The sequence below is a fragment of the Sander lucioperca genome, chromosome 11, assembly GCF_008315115.2.
Source record: "Sander lucioperca isolate FBNREF2018 chromosome 11, SLUC_FBN_1.2, whole genome shotgun sequence".
Taxonomy (NCBI): Eukaryota; Metazoa; Chordata; class Actinopteri; order Perciformes; family Percidae; genus Sander; species Sander lucioperca.
The window spans coordinates 19,039,206-19,063,964 of record NC_050183.1 but is presented as its reverse complement, the minus strand read 5'-3'; the positions used below and the strand labels follow the sequence as shown (position 1 = coordinate 19,063,964).

General features: G+C 40.3%; 1 protein-coding gene across 4 annotated transcripts in view; it reads right to left on the bottom strand.

Moving 5' to 3' along the window:
• Positions 1–280: 280 nt before the first annotated feature.
• The window catches only part of fnbp1l (formin binding protein 1-like), a 56,593-nt gene continuing 32,114 nt past the window's right edge, over positions 281–24,759 (bottom strand). For 2 of the 4 annotated variants that reach the window (XM_036007426.1, XM_036007423.1), the window contains exons 2-16: positions 22,922–23,037; positions 20,869–20,919; positions 18,442–18,589; positions 17,097–17,159; positions 15,986–16,090; positions 14,610–14,738; positions 13,041–13,187; positions 12,626–12,847; positions 7,070–7,084; positions 6,084–6,193; positions 5,810–5,942; positions 4,936–5,030; positions 3,947–4,122; positions 3,473–3,510; positions 1,841–2,696 (exon numbers count right to left, since the gene is read on the bottom strand). In XM_036007426.1, coding sequence (XP_035863319.1) covers positions 2,556–2,696; positions 3,473–3,510; positions 3,947–4,122; positions 4,936–5,030; positions 5,810–5,942; positions 6,084–6,193; positions 7,070–7,084; positions 12,626–12,847; positions 13,041–13,187; positions 14,610–14,738; positions 15,986–16,090; positions 17,097–17,159; positions 18,442–18,589; positions 20,869–20,919; positions 22,922–23,037 — 1,689 coding nt within the window. In that variant the 3' untranslated portion in view covers positions 1,841–2,555. Of the gene's footprint in view, positions 570–1,840; positions 2,697–3,472; positions 3,511–3,946; positions 4,123–4,935; positions 5,031–5,809; positions 5,943–6,083; positions 6,194–7,069; positions 7,085–12,625; positions 12,848–13,040; positions 13,188–14,609; positions 14,739–15,985; positions 16,091–17,096; positions 17,160–18,441; positions 18,590–20,868; positions 20,920–22,921; positions 23,038–24,759 lie in introns of those variants that run through there. The other 2 variants (XM_036007424.1, XM_036007425.1) reach the window with 2 other exon arrangements.

Genomic DNA, 24,759 nt, shown 5'->3' with positions numbered 1-24,759 from the left:
TAAACAAAGCGTGGAGCCATCACAGAAGTCGCCTCTTTTAAGATCCCGGCAGACAAGGAAGCGGTTGCAGCTTCTGTTTAGTCTAATAAACGTCTGACAGTGGCTTCATCATAGATATAAAACATGTTTTATATCACAGCAGCAGAGGAGGGATTGTGGTTTCCACCCCTGTGAACGAGCACAAATCTTCCTAGTTTTCTTACAATGTCAAACTTTTGTAGCAAAAAAGTTTAGAAACTCCTAGTCAGGGTGGGATTTCTCCAGTGGCTGCCGCTTATTATTAGATGATATTAGTGCCTTCTTTTTTTTTGTCTTTAAGGTCATCTACTCTTCTACTTATGACCCTCCCTTCTTCCTCTAGTAACCCAGAATGCTTTGCTGATTATGGATATGTGAGCATGCAGACATGCAACCTGCCTCCACCTCCTGCCTCATCTCTCGATCCCTCTCTACCTCTCTCTTTCTTCGTCCCCCCCCCCCCCCACCACCACCACCACCACCACCAATAATCAGCGTGAGCCCTTCACCAGCCAATCAAATCGCCCGGCCACCCTGCAGCCCTCAGGAACCTGCAGTCACATAGAGGAGAGAGCGAGTTACTACATGACACACAAGGTGCTGCAGTTATCTAGGTCTGAGAGGGAAGTTTGTGTTTTAACAGAATAAACGTGTTACAGAGTGCATACGGAGAGAGACTGCCAATTGACTTTTAAAAAGGGTAGCTTCCATCAAGGTGGACACAATTCACACTAAAGTAAACAGAAAGACAGAAGGAAGCAAGGAAAGGGAGGAGAGGAGAGAAAAGGAGGGAAGACAGAAAAAGATAAAGATAAATAGATGAGGAATGAGGAGAAGGAATATGAAGGAGGGAGATGAGGTGATGGAAGGACAGGAAAGCAGGAAATACATGACTCAAAGGAGGGAGAGAGAAGGGGGATGAGGAAAAGAAAGGATGGAAGACGGGAAGGGAGAAGACAAAAGAGAAGACGGAGGAAAAAATACATGAAGACAGGAAAGAAAGGAATGAATAATGTAAAAGGATAGACTTAACTGATTTACAGAGTGGGAAAAAGGAAGAACAAAAAGTTAGTTTTTGTAAGTTTGGCAGCCTCCCTTTAAAAACATGTTACCAGTATTTGTGTATGAATGAATTACACGATAATGGCATGGCAACAAATAAATGGTGGCAACACTTTCCAGTTAGCTGTTCTCTGTATTCAGTCATGCAGAATTTGGGTGCCATGGTTCTTCCTTCTTGTTGGTACAACAAGGAGTTGAATGCAATAATAATAATAATAATAATAATAATAACCCTTCAAACATGACTATATTGAGACGCTTCAGCTGGCACAGTTACTGTGAAACACCTGCAGTAGAGGATTATACTGTCAGGGATACCGATAGAAACTCTTACGGTCAGAGCTGTTTTTAATTAGAGACTCAAACAATGACCAAGGACAGTCTGTTTAGGAGTGCAAGATAACTTAAAAATACATGATTTGTCAGAGAGAATTATAATTATATTATTCTTACAGCCTTCGTTAACTGAAGTGAAACCGTTTTCACACTGCACTTCCTAACTTTATCTTCTAACTTAAGGATTCTAAATTTAGAATATATATATATATATATATATAGCATTGAGAAACTAACATATTGTTGGTTTTGGTCTTTTCATGGGATTTGTATACAATGAATAAAAATGAAGAATGACGCCAGCCTTAACCTTTTAAAACTTCCAGCTCTGCTCTGAAAGGACACATAATATCATAAAGACTAAATCAACCCAATGCCTGTAACTGTATGATACAACACTACCAGGGCTGAAACCAGACAAACCTTAATAATAACTCCACTTACATCTTTAATGTGATGGCACAGGTAACACAGAAAAAACAAACGTGCATCCTGACACACACACACACCAATCAGAAATAAAAACAGATGAAATCAGAACATCTTCGAATTAAGTCGACACGTGAATCCAAAGAGCTTAAAATCAGTTTAAACGTCTCCAGTTTAAAAAACAGAAACATCAACATAATTAAAATATAAATTGTTTCTAATATATACATAGAACTTAAACACTTTGATCGATAAGAAGTGGTGTAGCCTTTACATGAGGCCCAAAAATAGCAGTGGAGACATCACACACACACACACACACACACACACACACACACACACACACACACACACACACACACACACACACACACACACACACACACACACACACACACACACACACACACACACCTCATATACAATATACAAATCACTCAAACACCATCAGGTTTTTCCTATTTGTCTCTGTCTCAGACACTCACCTCTCAACCACCAGTCCCACAGATATGAGAGGAGGACGAATGATTACAGGATTAGAGGGATGAACAGGAGGGACAGAGAGACGGGATGGGAATCAGATAAACAAATGAATGTCCATGCAGGTGTTGAGATGCTGTCTTTTTTTCTTTTTGTAGTGTTATTTTGAGGAACAGAAAGCGGGGAGGATGGAGAGGACGACAGACAGGATGAGAGAGACAGTGTTAGCTTCAGATGTAGGTGACAGCACCTTTGCAGTTTTTCTCCATGGTGATTTCTACGTAGGAGGTGGGAACGTAGCCCTCCTCTCCGCTCTGCTTCCTCGCCCTCGTCCAGCCGTCGCCTTTATCCTCCTCGATGATGTACAACACCTGCAGCGGAAAAAATATTGTTTTTATTAGTAGATGTAGATCACCATCACTTAATGAGTAAATTAAGTCTATTACTCGGACAGAGGCCTTCCATTGACTACAGCAAAGCCAAAACATATTTTAAAAAGACATTTAGTGTAGTTTTTAATTTGAATGAGAATATCATCTGTAACATTAGCACACATTTTTGTTTGGAAACAAATGAGGCAACCCCATTGACATTCTTGTAGACTATGTGTTGCTATTGTCTCCGTGTCCAGGTTGGATTTGTTGAGGGGAAATGCTTTTCTGTCAGCAAATTTTAGTATTTTTTTTGTTTTTATTTGGTACCACTCGGAATCGCCAAAGTGAGATTTTTTAAAACCGTACACACAGGGCTTTAATAAGCATACTATAAGTCTGGGACTATACTACAGTTTTGCTGTCATCAGCCTACTTTTCTAAAACAGCTGGCAAGGTACTTATTGGCACACATTACTTAAACAGGAGGAAATAGTACATTTGTTGGGGACTATTTTCAGCTGCGGATTAATACACATTTTGTGCTCTAGTGAGTATTTACAGCAGCAGGACGGTGTGTGATTGGGTCAAAATAAAATACAGTGTGTGAGTGTGTTCATAACAGACAGAGGAATAAGCTGTATAGGGCTTTAGATAAACAGACGTGTTTGTCGATCAATTCATTGTTGGTTTTGGTCTGCACACAGCCTTACCATTTATAACCTGTAACAAAACACACAATTTAACAAAAGTAATAAATAAGAAACAAGCATTACCTCGTCTTCTGCCATCACTAGTGTCCCCTCGTTCTGACCTGAGAGTCAAACAGACCATAGTGACATTAAACACACACACCAAGGTTCGTTTTGGATCCCTCAAACTACTTTTTGTGAAGGTAGTTTTTTAAGCATTATATCTTGTTTACAATGATCATGGATATTCAACTACGTATGTACAGATAACCAACTAGTTTCTATCATGTTAACTTGTTAGATAACTATAACCCACAGCGTCTGTACAGGTAACCATCACTGTCTTAATGTCTGACACATCCACAGTTTTACAGTTGCTAACATGTGGAAGATAGTAGCCATAGTAAGTAGCAACGTGCTTACATTAACGTTGGTTTTTATTGCCAAGTAGTTAGCTTAGAAAACCAAAAAGCAATGGTTGGTTTAATGTTCTAATTCGGTCTACACACCCTAATAACTGAGGAGATTTTTTTAACACTTAATGCGGTTTGTCCGTACCATCGAAGGAGTAGAGCGCTTTGCAGTGTCCAATGACTGGCAGCGGGTCGTCGTCGTCAAATTCGTCATCAAACTCGTGCGGGTCGGGGTTGGGTTGTCCGGGCTGTGGAGGACTGGGCCGCTTGTGAGGTGTGTGATGCTCCTGACTGGTGTCGTCTGTATAACTGCCCTCAGGACTGATGGGAAACAGGCAGCAGGAATAAACTTTGTGTTTGCACGTTAAAATACATTGCTGCTCCTTTTCTTATATACGAAAGCAGAAACCCAGTACATTTTCCCATGGAGAAAATTGCATTTAGCAGGTTAAGAGGTCGATTTTGAGTCAAGTGCAACACCAGATTACTAGATTTAAAAAAAAAAAGCTGGAACCTTTATATTGTTGTGGATATTTTTACCTGTAAGGTCCATTTGAATGCGGATTTAACTACATTCCAACTAATTCCAAGTTTTAAAAAGGTGAAAGAATGACGTGCATAATTTTTAGGCAATGCATCATTTTTATGGGTCTGTAATTTTTGAATAATTTCCTAAAAATGCCCGAAGAAGTTGTCTGCAAACAATGATGCAATATTGTCCTTATTGTAGAGGAAAAGCTCAATTTAAACCTAAGTTATTAATCAATTCACTAATAATTCATTTTTAATGGAAACTATATTTGTTGAGTTGTATGTTACATGATTAGACGTTGCCTCTATTTCCCCTATAATCAGTACCGGATGACTGTTACTTATAAGAAACTTCCTAGGAAATAATTCAAAAAACTTAAGTAAAGAATTGGTTATTTTTTTTTGGTCAGTGTGACAAACAAACACTCAAATAAAGATGCACACTCTAACGCCAGTGGGATGATCATGTCACAGTCAAGACTCCTTACTAAACTGATTCACTTAAGATTTTGGAAACAAAGATTACTCTGACTCTTCACATGTCAATCATGAATACGTAAAGTGAACGTTTGCGCTGAACATATATTTTGTCTTTTTGTTTACCTCTCTCTGCCTTGAGGAGTGTGATGGTGGTTGTCAGCGCTGTGTCTTCTGTCTCCTCTGGAGCTTTGCTTTCCCTCCACCTCAGATAACCAAGTCTGTCAACAAAGAGAGAGAGGGAGAGAGGGGGAGAGAGAGGGGGAGAGAGAGAGAGAGAGAGAGAGAGAGAGAGAGAGAGAGAGAGAGAGAGAGAGAGAGAGAGAGAGAGAGAGAGAGAGAGGAAACTTTTTACTATTAAAACTGTTAATATCACAAGTAGTATATTCTGATCGATGCTACTATCATCCACACAGAGCATCTCATTATGTAGTTGACCAGGAGATGGGGCTATCAATCACTATCTAAAACTTAAGAGAACGCTTTGATCTGTCTTTTCCTCTCTTAACCTCCATCTCTTTCTTGGGTTTTACAGTCAGGTTTTTTTTCTTCTTTTTTTTTGGCATTTCTGCCTTTAATTATCAGGACAGCATACATATGAAAGGGGGGAGAGAGAGGGGGAAGCAGGAAATTGCCGCAGGTCGGATTCGAACCCTGGGCCTCTGCGTCGAGGAATAAACCTCTTCATATGGACGCGCGCTTTACCAACTGAGCTACCAGGGCGCCCCAGTCGTTTTTTTTGGACTCCATTTAAATCTAAACCGTTGGGCGCCTGGGGAGCCCTTGGTGGAGCGTGTGCCCATGTGTGGGGGTTCACTCCTCGACGCAGCGGCCGTGGGTTCGACTCCGACCTGCGGCCCTTTGCTGCATGTCATTCCCCCTCTCTCTCCCCTTTCATGTCTTCAGCTGTCCTGTCAAAATAAAGGCCTAAAATGCCCAAATCTTTATAATAAAAAAAAAAAAAAAAGTAAAAAAAATCTTAACCTTTTTACTTTCGTACCTCGTTTTTGTGAATTTCCGAGCGCAGCTTCTCCATGTTACATATGGTCTCTGATATTTTGGGCTGCAGGCTGCTGGGGTCTCCCATCTGTGGATTCTTCTCATACACATCCTTCATCTTGTTCAGGGCATCTCTGAAAGACACAAAACAAACATGTCCTGGAGTTGATGGGATGGACTAATGATAATAAGCAGTTCTTAGGTCATGTTTGGCTTATTTTCCTCGTTTCCTCTGGATACGTGTTGATGGCAATGCATTATGGGTGAGGCCCTACCTCTGATCCATCTCTTTCTGGAGCTCTTTGCTGAGTTCGTCGATCCTCAGCTGCAGCCTTTTCCTCCTCTGTTCGGGGGGTAAGTGGCTGAAATCCTCCAGAGATGGGGCCTGGTGGTAAAAAACAAACAAATACACACATATATCTAAAACTACAAACCAACCCAAAATGAAGTCAGTGATGAGGAGAAATAATCCCGGGATCAACAGTCAGAATTTTTCTAATTTCTATGAGGTGTGGAGAGATCTGCTAAAACCATAATTATAATCAACCATAACCGCCTCCACTTGTTAACACACTTAACCAGACTTAAAAATAAGCAGCCTGAATCGGCATGTAAACTGTTGCACTCAAACCTAACTTGAATGAAGGAATAGATCGTTAAAGGCAGATAATCACCTTTGTTATCGATGCTTAATTGCAAAAATGAAATGTCAAAATGTAAAACTGGCTGATGCATCAAACATCTCAAGACAAGCTGAGGTTGAAAGTTATTTTGTGACCTTCGGAGACAGACATGTAGGAAAAATCCGATTTACAATCAATAACTGCGGGCTAAATAATAATTAATATAATTGGATACCTGTTTGCCAGGTTGGTATTCAAACATAATTGACATAAAGTATTCAAATGTTGTTTTTTTTCCTCCTTGTTGCTTTCTAATAATAATAATTTTGCTTCTAAAGTTACCAACACTCCTTTCTGGGACTGTGTCAGTACTGATCAGGTATACTGTGCAGTAGCTGACATTAAAGTAGAATACAACGGACTTAACCTGGGAAACTCTAATTGTATTTAAGTGGGTATAATGCAGCTTTAGTAGGTGAAAAGAATATGATATCAGATACTAGGAGAGGAGACTTCATTATCACTACTGGGTTTATATATTGGACACTATGGGAGGATACATGCATAAGCACCTACACTGCTGGGTCTTCTTATTACTACCTCTACACACACACACACACACACACACACACACTTACCATCTTGACTGACCACTGACGCATTAACCGTTACAGTAAAAAGAGACAAACCACATGCGGGTTAGTTGTCAGTATGTCAAGCAGTCACCAACATTGGTCGGCATGAAAACCAGTCAGACCGATACGTGTTCCCAGAAGTTCATGTTTAAATACCACTTTAATGTACAGCATATGAACTATTGAATATTCATACTACCCTGCTGATTTATTTCCTGCTTCTATCAGCAACTAGGGATGTTTTCTAGTGAAGAGAGGCAGCATTTCATGATTTATTTCTCTTCGGTGTAAAATTACAAAACTTTCAAAAACTAAAAGGCTTTTTTAATGAAAGTAAAATACTGATTGATTGTTGCTGGTGAAATACTACTAATAAAAACTACTGAAATAAAATGCATTCTGGTACATTCCTATTAAATGACAATTTCTAAAATGTGCTGATTATAAAAGTACCCTGTGGAGCTTTTGACCAAGAGCAAGCGCTAAAGAGTACTTATGTTAGGATTATGAGTGGGTCCTTTTTGTTTGTGAGGAGCTATGTGAGTCACACAATACATATTACTGTTACAATTTCTCATTTCTCAAAGCTCATTAAGATGTCTGATGATGAGAAATTCAGTTTTCTATCATATATGACAAAGACAAGGCAGCAACAGGTATTTAAAATTATGCAAAATAAATCCACTTTGCAAATGTTAAATGAATTCTAATGATTATTAGGCCTCAAGTAAGTAAGCAGAGGGTTTGATGGGTCAGCCGTCAAACCAGTGGTCAGGCCTGTTCTTCTGAGGGCCACTTTAACTAGATTGAAAAGCAGCCAATCACAGATGGTCCTGACAGAATTGATGGAAGCAAGAGCCAATGAAAGTATTGGCCTGGCACTGAGGCCGGGTGTTATTTACAAGTTTGTGTTAAACTGTCTGAAAGCAGAAGGCTCCGCTTCAGCACATACTGACACTGTTAGCAGTGCACACACACAAACACGCACACAGATCACTGCAAACTCGGGTCAACATCAGAGCAACAAACCTGAGGCCTGTACTACGAATCAAGAGCAACATGCCCTGGATTTATTTCAGTTACCCAGCTTCACCTAACCCAACAACCGCGGTCCCGCATAAGCTGTGTCACGACGCTGGTTAACAACTAGTTCAATCAACCCGGGGTTTCCCAATCCAGCGGCGCGCGTGATCACATAAAAGAGGCGGTGTTTGCACAGCACGACCAATCGCAAACATCTACCAGAGCTGCATATTTTACATAAGAAGAGCAAACTATAATTCTACATAAATATGAAAAACACAGACACGGTTTTACAGGCAAAACGCAGGAAGGAAAACTGGCAAAAAAAAAAGCAGACGCTGTTGCGTAAATCACAACGTATATCAATATCACTTCCCCATCAGTCAGGCACAATATCTGACCATAATTACACTTGTGCTTTCCATAAACTGCCGTTGCTTCAGCCTATGATATTATCAGTTGCAACCCTGGCAGTGGTAGGCGATCGTGAGAGAAAATAAAAAATATAAAAACATACTGTAATTCAAACCGATGTGCGCATTGACAACACACGGCTCAAGAAGCCAACAAATAGCCTATATGTAATTCCCTCCGCTGAAAATCTATATCTTTCATAAAAATACCCATCAGAGAATGTTAACGGGGTTGTCGGTCTCTAAATGTTTTAACTTTTCTGAGCGCACCGAGCTCCACCTGATCTTCTAAGAACGGTGACGCCGTTATCAACTGAGTATTGATTGGTGGGTAGGTGGGGCTTTAACACCGGTTGATCTCTAATCTCCAACATAACCTGCTCCCGAGCAGTTAGGTGTTCAGCATAAGTTACCACGGCAATTTAACCCGGTAACAAGTGATCCACTGTTGTGATACACAAAACTCTGGGTTGAACCTGAAGTTACCTCGTTAACACCAAATCTTGCTTCGTACTACAGGCCTCTGATGTTGGAAATTCATTTTCACCACACAACACTGCAACCAGAGTACTAAAAGCTCTCCAAATCCCTCACACACACACCATATATCACCAAGGGTCCTCCATCTTGTGATTGGAGCAAAACTCTGTCTCATAAATGAAAGGAGAGGAAGAATCACACAAAAACAAAAGAAATAGTGAAGGGAATAAGAAAGAGAAGGGGAGAGAGAGAAACAAAGCAAGAAAAACAAATACAGCACAAGAAAAAAAAAATGAGTGAAATGAGAGAAACAACATGACAGGGTGTCTTAGTTTCATCGAGTTCAAATTAAAGTTACATTTTGAAAATTTTAAATCAGATCAGACCTTTGAGAGCAGAATAACAGCTCCCTAAGAAAACACCTACACACTGGGTTTCAGATTTTAAACATTATGAAGCCATTGAAGGTCTTGAGTTTAATATTTTGAACATATAGTTCAGAAACTGCAGACACCCTGTAGAAGACATTTAAAAAAAACTAAAATCAGCCAACCTGTCAATCAAACACACTTCTCACCCCTCTCCTCAGACCCCTCAAACTCTGGGGGATTCTGGGTACTGTAGTCTTTATCTCAGACAAATAGTGGCTCACTAGGTCAGTACCGAACCGGGATGAAGAAGACATGTGGGAGGAACGGGGACGGGAGGAGGAAGAGGAGGAAAGTGGTGGTGGAGGAGGAGAGGAGGAAGGGGACTGGTGGGGAGTAGGGAGACAGGACAAAACCAAAGGTCAGGATGACACATTCTTTACATTAAAGTGTTCAGGTTTACATGGATATTATTCACACGATTCCTACCAAGTCACGAAAAGTCATAAGCATGACTCGTGTGTGACTTGTCCTTTGATGAATTCAAAAGTGACTCATTCAAGCTTTTCAAATGTTGTTGTTGAGCCACCCGAGAACAGGAGCAGTGGTAGTTCTGAGGGGGGGGGGGGGGGGGCTATGAAGGATGAAGGTAATACCTTTGCTTAAAAGATGTGGTTCCCCTAAAATCGCATGTGGCCCCAGCCTGGCCCCTCCATATGAAATGGTCTAAAACAGGAGGCTGTGAGGTAATGTTGTCATAGTGGCCACAATCGGTATTGCAGGATCTCACACACACACACACACACACACACACACACACACACACACACACACACACACACACACACACTGCGTTTCACTATCTTTGTGGGGACCCGTCATTGACATAATGCATTCCCTAGCCCCTCACCCTAACCTTAACCATCACAACTAAATGCCTAACCTTAACCCTTACCCTCACCCTAACCATAACCTAATTCTATCCCTAATCCTAAAACCAAGTCTTAACCCTCAAACAGCCCTTTAACCTTGTGGGGTCCAGCATTTTGGCCCCACAAAGCTGTCGGGACCCCACAAGTATACTGGACTCCCGGTTTTTGGACCCCACAAATATAGTTAAACAAGAACACACACACACACACAAATACTTCCGCAACCACAATTACTCAGAAAGAAATGTCTGTAAAACAATGAGACATTTTTCTTGACAACACAAAAACCTCAAAATGACTCGTGTGATCAGACTTAGATCCATTCAGTCCAACTGGATTGGTCCATATATTGCACATTCCATCCTCTCTGTACAGCTCTTTTTATTTTAAAAACCGACATTTTATATATTTTTTTAAATATATTTTTTATTATAAATTTCTATTAAATATTATTATAATATCTTCTGCTTGGCAATTAACCTGTTTCAAAGAGCTGTATCACTAAAGTATTTGATGCCATTCATGTGTAAAGGGAACCAACAGGGAGTCAGTACTTCCACATACCAATGTTTCCATCGATACAAATAAATTCTTGATGGTTTTTAATTGTTACTTTTTTAGTCATGAATATTTCAAGTTATAAAGAAATACTTAAGATTTGAAGCCACTTTTTCAGGGGTTTTAAAATTCCGACATGTATGAGACACGCTTGTGAAAACTTAGGGCACCGAGTGTTAAACAATTGAACTGAACCGTGTACACAAACACGCACCCTGGTATCCTGATACTGCGAGGCAGCTGATGACGCCAACATAAACCAACAGCAGAGTTAACGATTAACCAACCTGGTCTTTATGGAGAGGGGCAAAGTCCAAGGAGTGTATCGGAGAAAAGATTTGACTGTTGATACAAACACTGCAAACGGTGACAAAGACATACAACTCGAGACAAGCTGAGAATACAGCTGAGGATCTGAGGAAGTAATAAAACATGAGTGTTCAGGACGTGACTAATAAAGCTGATGTTCAGCTGCAGGGTGGGGAATTATAACTGTAGCTTTAACTATGAGTCTGTGCAATTGACCACCGGCAAAAATTATAAACACTCAGTCATTGTTCTTTATGAAAAATAAATAAATTGTTCAATTCAGATGCACTTTCTATGACTTCTACATCTGACGTGTATTATAAAAGGGCCTTCATGAGCATTTCCATTCAGTCGTAATGCATTATTGTCCATACTTTGAAGAATATATGATGTATACGGACACATAAGATCTGCACTAATGAAACAATGTATACATACATTAAAGATGAATTAAAAGCAGTCTATGAATGTTTGTTCATAGCTTTCTAGAAGAGGTTAGCTTTTTATGTACTTGTATAGCACATATTGCGTAGTTATATAGTATCGATGGTTATATAATTATATGGTTTTCCAGTTTTGTCTCCTATCTTCAGTGTAAAAAAAGGTTTCTTAAAAGGTCCTATGCCATGCTGCTTTTTGTATGCTTGTATATAGGCCTTAGTGGTCCCCTAATACTGTATCTGAAGTCTCTTTTATATAGACCTTAGTGGTCCCCTAATACTGTATCTGAAGTCTCTTTCCCGAAATTCAGCCTTGGTGCAGAATTACAGCCACTAGAGCCAGTCTCACAATGAGCTTTCCTTAGTATGTGCCATTTCTGTGTCTGTAGCTATTGAGGAGGAGAGAGGGGGGCAAGGTGGAGGGTGGGGGTGTAGCCTTGACCAACTGCCACTTTGCTCGTTTGAAAGCCATGATGTCTCTCTCTTTCTCATGGGTGGGCCAAATTCTCTGGGCGGGCAGAGCAGAGAAAGGGGAGGTAACCTTCCTCCTTATGACCTCATAAGGAGCAGATTCCAGATCGGCCCATCTGAGCTTTCATTTTCTCAAAGGCAGAGCAGGATACCCAGGGCTCGGTTTACACCTATCACCATTTCTAGCCACTGGGGGACCATAGGCAGGCTGGGGGGACTCATATTAATGTTAAAAAACCTCATAAAGTGACATTTTCGTGCCATGGGACCTTTAACAAGAAAACCACTTGTTTCCAAAGGAATTACCCGTTTCACGATTGCTTCTTGAAAACAGTTGTATTTAAAAAAAAACTCGTCATCTAGTCACTAGTCACTAGAAGGGATGATGCTCAATTTGATAAATCTTCTAAAAAGAGGTTGATTCACACTGACAACCACTCCAATTATTCCTAATTATTCTTTTTTATGGTTTTAGGAGAAGGACGGTTTTTACTTTGAGATATTTTCTGCCTAATAAAAATGCAACAACAACACAAACAAAACAAGCACCCTTCTCTCCTCGTACCTTTGGTTTCTTCCCAAACAGCCACAGCTTGTTCTTGGTTCTGCTCATAGGGTGTTTCGGATCGGGTCGTGGCCCAGGGGCCCCTTCTCTGTCTCCTTTGGGCGTGTTGCTGATGGTCCCGTCTGAACCCGCTCTGCTCAGATTCTGACTGAAGTCCTCGAAGGGGAAGTCGCCCGGAGGTTCGAAGCCCGACTTAAACGATTCCACGACAATGATTGAGTCCTGGGAAGAAGGGAGGATAGAAACAGATGAGCGGTGGGAGACAAAAAGAGAGGCAGGAGGAGATACCAAGCAAGTAAAAATAGGTTCTTCTCTCTATCTCTCTCCTACAGTATGTTAAGTAAAATCCTATTTCTTTTCTTTCTAACCATTTTCTTTCCCATTTCTTATACCCGTCCTCCGGCCTGCAACATACCTTTCGCATATCGACAGCTTTGGCAGCAGAAACCATTCCTTCTAGGCATTTGGAGATGATGGGAATGACTCTCCGCTCTGCCTCAGCAAAGCTCCGGTACGTCTCTCCGAGCTTCACCGTCCGACGTTCGTCCATGTCCTGCAGATTCTGTAGCACGCAGGAAATGGAATAAACACTATTACCAAAGCGCTCACACTGACACTTCTACAAGCCTCTTAGCGGTAAACAACCTGTCACGAGTGAGCAGATCCTTTCCCTGAGCAGCACTGATACCCAGTCAGTATATTATTAATGGTTTACATGAGACAAGCTGCAAAGGTAAACATTTAATGGGGCACTTACGCAAAGCGCAACACTTTCTCTAAACACAACAGTTTTAGTGATAAAGTGTGTGAGTGAAGATGTGATTCCAAACATTAAAAGGGGATGTACTCAAAATACTGAAGAAAAAAAAAAGAAGCTGGCTGGGAACTGCCTCCACGTGGCTATCACCAGTGGGGGAATGCAACTAAGTACATTTACCCAAGTACTGTACTTAAGGGCCTAACAAAATAGCATTCGGGCAATTTTCAGCCCAATCAATGTTACATACCCTATTAGGAGACCTTAAGGAACAGTGTAAAATACCCTATATAATCATTCTATCTCCCCTTTAAGCACAGGATCTGAATACTTCTTCCACCGCTGGATCTAACAGACCGTTCCCCTATACGTTTTTTCACGGCCACATGCGGCCGGACCGGTTATCAAAACAAGGAAGCTCTGTTTACAATACGCGCAGAGGGAGTGTGACTTCAACCTCTGCTCAGAATGCTATTACTCCACTGTATCTTTGCATTGCAAATATGTGTATGCTGCTATATTAGTCTATATCCATGACATTCCACTTTGCTCCGACGCTGCCGGAAATGTCGCCCGGATGTCCATTACCTTACTTCTTACCTTCTTACCTAATTTTAAACTCCGGTGGATTTATGAGGACTATGGTTAACTGCTCCTCAGATCTCTGCAGGGTAAATCCAGACAGCTAGCTAGACTATCTGTCCAATATGAGTTTTCTGTTGCACGACTAAAACAACCTTTGAATGTACACGTTCCACCAAAACAAGTTCCTTCCCGAGGCTATTTTGCAGAGGCACCGTCATTGTGTCCAGGGGCTTAGCACCACCCAAGACAAATTGTGATTGGTTTAAAGAAATGCCAATAAACCAGAGCATGTTTTACGCCCATCCCGGAATGTTGTGTGGACTAGACAGACCTTCCTCCGCAGCGCTGTGGAGGAAGGTCTGGCAAAGCGAGACTACTGCTATATTAATGTTCTGAATGTCGAGTACAGCCCCTTTAAAAAAAAAAAAAAATAGGTGAAACCGTAAATAAAAAGGTGCAAGTTTTTGCGCTGCCGGTGCTCTTCATACCCCTTTTCCCACCAAAATTAGCTATTAGAATTGCGATTCAATTGAAAGTCAGAAAGACTTGATCACATTTTGGTTAAGACTAATTCAAATCCCTACAAGACAAACTCACGTCACAAGATGGATGTGAAGCAGCAGTACGACATGTTTGCTTTACCTTGAAGATGTGTGGTATGGCGTTGTTGAAATGTTTCCACTGCTCTGCGTTGAAGTTCTGCAGCTGAGCGGCGTACTCGTTCTTACTCTCATCAGCCATGTGATTGCGCAGGTAGAACTGGGCTTTGGCCTGAACGATGACATCAACACAGACATCAGAACCACATTAGCTGACGCCTCAACAACCGCCTCGTCTGTCCAACACGACCACGCGAGAAATGTGCACACATAGTGGCACTTAGATCCAATCTGAAGGCCGCAACACATCAGCAACGAAGCTACTGCTGAAACCCAACGCTACAAAAACATTTACATTTCCTCCTTTAAAGGATGGAAAGTCAGGTTTTAATAGATGTCTATAGGTTTGGTTCAACAGCACAAACACCACATACACGCCATGCTATGGATTTCTACCGCCCTGAGCACTGTTAACAAAAATAAGTTTTAGAAACCAAAATATATACTTTAATATGAGCATTTCTAATACATCTCCTCTTCGCTGGGCGATATGACGATATATATATATATATATATAGTAAAAAATAATATAAAAATGTCAATTGCAGATAGATAGATAGATAGATAGATAGATAGATAGAACTATGTTTGTTTATCGTTTCTATCTCAATGTCTAAAAAGCAACGCTTTACGTTCTGATCCTTGCACGTTATGTTCATTTTGCACTACAGTTCTTAATGAGATAAGAAAATACTCAGTACATTTCATTTGTCAAGTATTTGATTCACACAGGAGTATACAAAATAGACAAATGTACCATGTTGTTATTTCATATAGACTATTTATTTATTGAATTACCAGAAAACGTGCTATATCCTGAAATGCATCGTTATCGGATTATGAAATGACCATTATCAAATAGAAGATTTTGGCCCCATCGCCCAGCGATTTCCATAGTTCTGTTTTCAGACAGTACCTCATCTTAAAACAAGGCTGACTGGCCTGTGCTTTAACCTCTATTTGGAAAGGTTTATTTTCCTTCAAGCTTTAACTTAATCCACCTAGTCTAATTATACAGTAAGTGTGGAGGAAAAAGGGAGCTACAGTATAATTTCACAGGCATCAATTATACACTACTAACTTTAAGAAAAACTAAATACTAGGTATGATGGTAGTGAGATGAAGTTATTCTGTTATTGAATTGTTGGATGTGAAAGAACTGTGTGTTTTCCCTACTATGTTAAAGATTTTGCTATGGCTCATCCAATAATTTACTGTCTTCAGTCATGTGCCCATTATAGACTGAAAGTAAACGCGCTGCTATTTTCACTGATGGGAAAAGAAAGGATAGGCTGGCTCACAGATGAAACACGTACAGTACATTAACGGCAGTTGTTGCTGCAGGCGGGAGCTTCCTACCTTCTCCACCTCTGATTTGGTGGCGTTGATGTCATTGTCTAACCGGTCGTAGGTAATCTGGGATTTCTCTGCTTCTCTACACTCTCTCTCAAACTTCCTTTTGCTCTGAAAAAAGAAAAAGAAAGAAGACACAATGTTGAATATTCCAATAAACACAAAGACTATACTGTTTAACCTCTTCATTATAATGCACCATCTCCATTTCCTGTTTGTTTTTTTGTTTAAAGCCAAAAAAGGGAGAGAGGAAGATGAATCAGGCAGAGAGAGATAGTTCACTTCCTGCCAGCCCATCTGGGTCACATTAGTAGTGAAGGGAACACAGTGAATAGCTGAGACATTACAGTCCAGTCACCAAGTAGTCACTATTAAAGTCATGCAGACCACACAATGAAACGCTCTCCCTCACATGTGGCAGAGTAAAGTACCTCAACTAATGGGCTACAGGCCTAAAAATGTCACTAGGCATGCATTATGTATACATTTAACAAGCAGCAATTAGCTATTTAGTTCTTATGGAATTGTGGTGGTTAATTGTAAGTCTTGTAATGAAGCAGTTTGTTATAAAATAACTCTGCAAATGCAATTAAATGACCTCAGTGAACAAATGGAATCTCTCTCTCTGGAGCCTTTTAGAAGCCAAAAAGAAGGTTGTCGAGAGCCAAATGTGGCACATGGGCCTTTGCTTTGTATTGATGTGAGGGGCTTGTCTACACTGAGGCCTCTCTACTGGCCCCTGTCCTTGGTCCCCACAGACTGGGAACTTTGCCAGGAAGAAGTAAAAGGTTCCTGCTGTAGACACAAACATTCTTATATTATACTTTTGATTAATTTGGACAGCTCCAAAAGGAGCCTACAACACAAATGTTTATATAAAAACATACAAGTACCACAAATGCCATGTTTGTCTCTTCACTTCATAATGGCATGTGTGGGACTAGAGTGGAAAAGTGGATCCCCATTTGTCCAACAGTTACCTTTGTCTGCATTTCTTGCATTCCTTGTGCAAACAAGCATAAGACGAGTACAGCTGGCTGTCCCTAACAGAGAATATTTACACTAAACACTTGAAAAAAAAAAAATCTCCATCCCTCCTCCCTCCCTCCTCACTTACGTTGTCCATCTGTTTCCAGCAATGGTCCAAATGCTGCTGGGCCTTCCTGCCCTCCTGTAGATGCTACACACACACACACGCGCACGCCGCACACAACACATTTCCCCAGAAACACAGGATAATACACATTAATAGTGTATATAAGAACACATTCATATGCACATACACAAAATGACTGGACTTAAATTATCTGTTGCACAATCACAACAATCCACTGGAAAGGAAAAGTGCTGAGGCCACAGACACACATTTACAAGAGTCCAGTGACTAAAGCAGTAAAATAAAAAATTCAGACTGACTGAAAACTAGTTCCTTATTACATACGAAGATTTCCCTCCATATGCTCATAAAGACCATGTGATATGGTTAAAAGCTCCAGGAAAAGCTGGTGTGTAGACCTTGATTTGGGGCTTCTTTTACATACTCAAAGAATTATATATATTTTTTAAATGTGTGCAGTGGTTGAAACGGTAGGCTCATTTACACAGAGATTCCGTAATACTGCTGTAGAGAAGCCCTGCCGTTACGCCGGCATTGCTTCTTTACACTGAACCAAACAACAGCGGCATAATGTTGCCCCAGTGTGTGATTTGTCTGGAGGCAAGGATGCGTCACATTCACATACAACTCTGGTCCTACAGAGAGATACAGGACATTGACACAGTTCAGATGACATTTATTATACAACTATTAAATAGAATGTGTGTTTCTTTATGCTTCATCAAGTAAGGCTCAGTGCCTTCCTAAAAAGTCCACTGCAAGACTTAATGCCAACATTAGCAACTCTCCAGTCACATTATGAATCCACACGCCACTCATCACTGCCGGGCAACAAAACTAAACAAAAAATCAATGCCATTATAGATTTAAGACATCAATATGATAAACATAACAAGCAAGAACTGTAATAACTGAAAACAACACCATGTACATTGTGCCTTATAATGTGTCACGGAGTGAAATTTGAAGGGATATTTAGTGCTTTACAGCACAAAACAAGAAGGGGGCGCTGTTCTTCCAAATCACTTGGATCTCACATGTTCAGAGCTTATGGCATCAGCAGATGGTGGAAGAAGTAAAAGACAGATGGTTAACATCACATCCAACATATTCCTCTTGAGTGAAGCCAAACAGAAAACAAATGCATATGAGGCAACGCACAGGATACAAAGGGCAAACAGCAACATCCGTTTCATGACGAGAAGCAACTGCTCTTCTGAGAAACGTGGTCTTAATTATCAATAGATGCAATGCAAACCACTGAAAAGAAACCTCATGTGTCACTTTTATTCCATAATATGCGGGGGGGGGGGGCAGCGAAGTATGAACTCGTTTGTGTACTCACATGCTTCCTCTCAGCTTTGAGGTCCTGGCTGTACCTCATCAGCTCTCCGTACACCTTGTGAGCCATCTCCTCCGCCACCACCTCCCTCTGGCCGGCGTAGTCGTTGAGCTCATTCAGTACGGAGTTGAAGGACAGACACGATGTGAACCTGCACAACAGACGCACATTAAATGTGGAATTACCACGACACACCTTTTTCTGGACCGTTCCCAGATGCGTCTGCAGTTAATACACTTGCGGAAACATTTGAGGGTGCAAAACGTTTTACGAAACACCAAAAAAGTGCGAAAAGATGACGTGTTAACAGTCACATGGCACATCTGTTTTAGTGAGGATGACAGGTGAGTGGATGTACCAAATTGTATACATTAGGTGTATATGTAACAGAGTTAAAAATGCACTTTATTCATTCTCAATTCCAATATATATTTAATTGTATTTTAATCATCATTTAATCATTTTGTTTAGTCAGCTAATGTAGTAGTATTCGTGCATTTTATCTTATTGAGTTTATTTTATTTATCATATTGCTATTGTTTCCTGAGGAAATGTTGCTGCACTGCGCCTCTATTGTACCTCCTAAGTTGCCGTAGCTTCCGTTTCCTCCTCACAATACCCAAGGGGGTAAGTCTCTCCTCGGACCGCGAACCTCCTATGGCGCCATTTTAATGCTACAAAGCTATCACCTCCCGTTAGCATTCCATTGACTGCCATTCATTTTGGCGCCACTTTGACAGCGAATAACTTTACATCTGAAGCGTTTAAAAACTATTTGTCCGCTGTTTATTTCTAAAGAAACACGACATGTATAAAAGGCTCCATTACCTTGTATCTCACGTTATGGCTCCGTAGCAGACGTTTTTATAAAAATAGGCTAACGATTGTGTCATAACCACGCAACTTACTGTCGCATAGTAGAGGAATTACCGTACAGTACAGGAGAAGCTCGCAGGCAGTTTCGACTTACATTAGCTGTTTAAATGTAATTACTAATGTTAACTAGCATTTAGTTAGCAATAATTAGCCTGTGCCTATGTTATCTCCTTACATATACCTACGCTCTCCGTCTCTGCTAGATTGGGAATGATTGAGATTTCTCTTGGCACAGCTACCAGAAGACTTCCAACTTTCAGACAGGTTGCTCATGTCACATTTATGTCGTCTCTCTCAGTTGGAGGCTGCGCAGTAACGCTCAGCCATCACCAGAAAAGTGCTTCTAATATCCTTCACTGGTCTCCGTCCAGAGACATGGCATCTGTTGGTCCATTCTTATATACAGTCTATGACAATACTGTCTTGTATTGCCGAGGTAGGTTGTGTGGAAGATGCTGCTGCGCTATTTTATTGTTTTCTTTGAATAATGTGTTGTGATCCTTCAATATTTATTGTCTCAATGTTAATACGATAATATTAACTAGCCGTTTTGTGCCGTTTTTACAGTTAAATATATGTGTATTTCAGGCCTGTGTGTAGTGTGTTCTAACAACAGAGTGAAACAATTGTAATTCCCCCCCTGGGGATATATAAAGTATAATAATAAATTTTAAAGGTGCTTTGTTTAACTCTTTTTCTTTTCGCGTCATTTTCACGCCGTACTGTGTAATGTAAATAACGGCGGCTCTACAGTCCATTTTGAGTGTGTACATTCTGTCATTCAATGTTTAGGAGCAAAGGTGCAAACAGAAGGAAACAACAGACCAGAAGCCAATTCAGGTAATATTGTCTTCAGCAGGTATGTGTATCTCTTTGTTAGATGTTATATCACTTTTGTTATCTCTGTGTAGTCACCCAAACCCACGTACGGTTTCACTTTGCCCACTGAAACTGATAGAAAATATAAAACATTGTTTCTCATGTTTTTCACATGTATTGTTATAATTCCGGTTATTTGTTTTCCCTGTCTATTTGAAATGCTCTTGGCTAGTAATGTGCACAGTAAGAGTTGAGTAAGATACTATACTGTAATGTCAGTTTTATGTATGTATCGTAGAAAATGAGATCGCTCTGACAATACCGTTTTGTATTGCTGAGGAGCAGAGGTGCAGACAGAAGGAAACAATAGACAAGAAGCCAATTCATGTAATAGTGTCTTCTGCAGGAGATAATACATTCTGGAATTCAGTTGAAGTTGTCTCCTTTCATTCCCTGTCCACATCCATTACATATACTGAGGTAAAATAAAGTGTTCCCTGATTGGTCTAAAACACTTGCTGAGTGTTATATGAACAAGTTAACTGTAAAGAATGAATGGACAGAAAAAAAAATGAATGGAACCACATCAAACTCAGTGTCTGGATCCTACAAATGAACAGTCAAACATTATTTCCAGCACCAGAAAGATCAAAAATTATACTGTCTAGCAGGCCTTTTCTGCTCTTAAATTGTGCAGGCGTCCAAGAAGTAAATAAAAGCAGAAAGTTTACTCACCTCGGCTCCTCATCTTTAGCACGTTTTGGACAGTATTTCTTCACCAAGTTCCTGATAGAAGGAGAGAGAGAGAAGAGAAGCAGAGGTTAAAAATACTGTGATATTTTAAGCCTGGTAGAGAGACAAGTAAACCAACAAGACACACACACACACACAGTTTTTTATTAAAGATGACATCAAAGCCTCACCCTGTCTGTTCCCTCAGGCTCTAACAATACAGACTCCAGAACAGCAGCGATTTAAAGATTTAACTAGAGAGCAGAGGAATGTATGAGAGTGTGTGTGTGTGTGTGTGTGTGTGTGTGTGTGTGTGTGTGTGTGTGTGTGTGTGTGTGTGAGAGATGTATTCTGAAGGGATTTCCCCCCTTTGAAATCATCCACTGGGACGCTACTGGTTTTTGATGAGGATAACTGGGTCTGTGCTTGTTGAATTGTCTCAACGAGCGTTGCAACATTGGATCAAAAACAAAACAAAAAAAATACATATCCCCAGTCAACCTAACCTTTATTTGAACATTAACTACTAAGTGCTGATATTGGTAAATCTGTATTTAAAATTAGGATTATGTGCATGCTGGATATAAAGACAGGCTGCCTAAATCACGTCCAAACCTTCCCAACACTTATGCCGAGATCAGACTACAGGATATCAGCCCGATAATGGCCGGACCTGACAGACGTGCAGGCGTCTGGAAGAAAATGAGTGCCCCTGTGTTGTGTAACTGAAGCTGTATTGGGGATGCTTCACAATGTCCTGACCAAGGCCAGCATGTCAGTGTCCAATGTGTAGTCTGCCATGTCGAGAATCTCTGACTGTATGATCGCCTGATCTGACACAGTGACCAAAAGAGCTTATTTTAATGCAGAGCTATTCTGAAATGTGATTTGTTTTACCAACTGAAACATACTTAATTATGCAGTAAAATATAAATATTAGACTCAGCATCTAGACATCTGTGGATCAAAAACGTTACCGTTATTTGTAGAAGACAAAGACAAAAATGGAGTGAGAGTGCATCTCTCATAGCTGTATGAAAGCCTTGCTGTGTATGTTAGTAGGGCTGGGCAATATATCGATATTATATCGACATCGATATATAGGGCTGGGCGATATGGAGAAAATCAAATATCACGATATTTTTGACCAAATACCTGGATATCGATACCGCAACGATATTGTGGTGTTGACCATTGGTGCTTTCACAAAATATTTACACAATGAGATTTTTGATCATCAGTAATGTGGATATAATGACTAAGTGGGTAAAGGCAAATAATAGAACAGCTACAACAGTCTGGTAAGTTCAGAAAATGACATCACTTTAATGTAATGCAGCCTTTAAAACCAGGAAAAGACAACACTTATGCCATATTACGATATTCAAAATCTAAGACGATATCTAGTCTCATATCACAATATCGAAATAATATCAATATATTGCCCAGCCCTATCGAGAGAGAGAGAGAGAGAGAGAGAGAGAGAGAGAGAGAGAGATAGAGATAGAGATAGATAGATATATATATATATATGAGGCTAGATGTCAGCTTTCATTTTGGATATCATAATATCACAATATGACACTAGTGTTGTCTTCTCCTGGTTTTAAAGGCTGCATTACAGTAAAGTGATGTCATTTTCTGAACTTAGCAGACTTATTAGCTGTTTTATTATTTGCCTTTGCCCACTTAGTCATTATATTCACATTATTGGGGATTATTTATCAAAACTCTCATTGTGTTATTATATTGTGAAAGCACCACTAGTCAACCCTACAATATTGCGGCAATATCGACATTGATGTATTTGGTCAAAAATATTGTGATATTTGATTTTCTCCATATTGCCCAGCTCTATGTTAGTCTATCTGCCCAGGTTTACTTGTTGTTTTACGTGTTTACTTGTTGTTTTACGTGTGTGTGTGTGTGTGTGTGTGTGTGTGTGTGTGTGTGTGTGTGTGTGTGTGTGTGTGTGTGTGTGTGTGTGTGTGTGTGTGTGTGTGTGTGTGTGTGTGTGTGTGTGTGTGTGTGTGTGTGTGTGTGTGTGTGTGTGTACCGTAGCTGTTTGGCGTAGTTTTGCTCTATGTCCAGCCTCTCCTTGACAAACTTTGCGTAGCGCTCAAGAAAGTCGATCCCCCATTGAGTGTGTTTGTCCAGATTTTCAAACTGGTCCTGAAGATGAACGAGGGGAAGAAAAAGACACAGAGGGCAGAAGAAGAGGGCAGGGGAGGAAGGACGAAAGAGAAAAAGAGGAAAACACGTTTAATTTTGATGAATGCCTCTGATTTGGCAAAACAACGAAAAACATCAAAAAACTAATTTTGAAATGAAAAGATAAAAGGTGCCTTGACAGCTGGATGGAAAACTCTTCATCTCTGACACGTGGGGTTAAAATCTAGGGTTACATGACTCAGCAGTCCGTCTGCCCGTTCTTATTCACACAAATAAAATACACATGTCCTCCTGCCAGTGACTCAGTGGTAAGAGTGTTCCATTTCTGTCGGTATATACATATTATATATATATATACACACACAAATCATACGAGATTTAAACCCAAATGCTGTAATCCAGAACAAATTATGATGAATCCATCTGCAGATCCAGTTCATGCATAACTAACCTAAGAAGCCAAAATGATGATTAATATAAGAATTTAGTATTGCCAAGATTGAAAATTAGCTTGAACGATCCAAACAAATTATACATGAATGCCAAAAGATTACGCAAAGCCCTGAAAAAACTGCAATTAAAAACAATTTCTTTTCTCTACACTCTTTTCAGATATGTCTTAATTCAACTATTAATATTATTCTATGTACTGTATAATGATATTCTGTAACATGTGATCCTATCACAATTTAGTGGATCAGTTATGTATAAGTGATGTCAACAAGACATCTCTCCCCTGTTTGTGTCAATGTGTGTGTGTCTTCAGGATAGGTAGAGAAGAGTGGCAATTTGAAAGGGGAGGAAGGGGAGGAAAGAAAAACAAGAGGAAAGTACGAAGAAAACTGGACAGGAGAGCAGGCCTGCATCTGTGTGGGATAAACATTATTTTGGTCTACGTCTGCATATCAACACTCAAAGTTTTTCAAGTTTCCGGATATTTATAGTGATATAAATAGTCTCGATATCAAGACTTTTTTAAAACCCTTTATTCATTCAGAGTAGGTTCACACACACACACACACACACACACAAATGCTCTTTTTTAGCAGCAATCTGCTCCACATTCATTCACACACACATTCATACCTGGAACCTGCCCAGCAGCACAAACCCTGTCTTATCCGTTTCCCACAGTGGAGGTTGCTGGTCATTTAAGTGCTTGTTTAAGGGCACAACACTGGTGGTAATAAGGGAGGGGCAGGTGATACTCATTTGATTCTTAACCCTGAATTATCCAGCCAGACTGGAGATCTGCATCATTACATTTACAAGCCCACATGCTGATCTTAAAGCCACTGCTGCCCACCAAGAAACAACACAACTTTCAAAAAATAATCAGGAATTGCCAGAAAATGCCACCAAGATAGTGTCCATTCTCAGCTTTTTCATATATGAAAGCAACAAATTAATCTCAATATAAGTCAGCATTGTGACACACATATGGTGGCTGTAAGGCAACTTAAATCAACACCTTGATTGTTCTGAACAACAAAAACTCAGTTAACACAGGACAATCTAAAAGGTGGAGATAAGCCATTTACCTAGTATTTCTTACTGTGGATGCCCTGGCTACCGCTCTTTATGCTTCTCTGTGCCTTTCTGTTGGTGTGTCAACACAAAAAAGGGCATGGACTGGAGCAAATAAGGGTCGCCAAGGGAAATACGAGACAGCTGACCTTGTTGATTGTTCAGTTATCATTTTCTTTAAATACAAAAGACAGC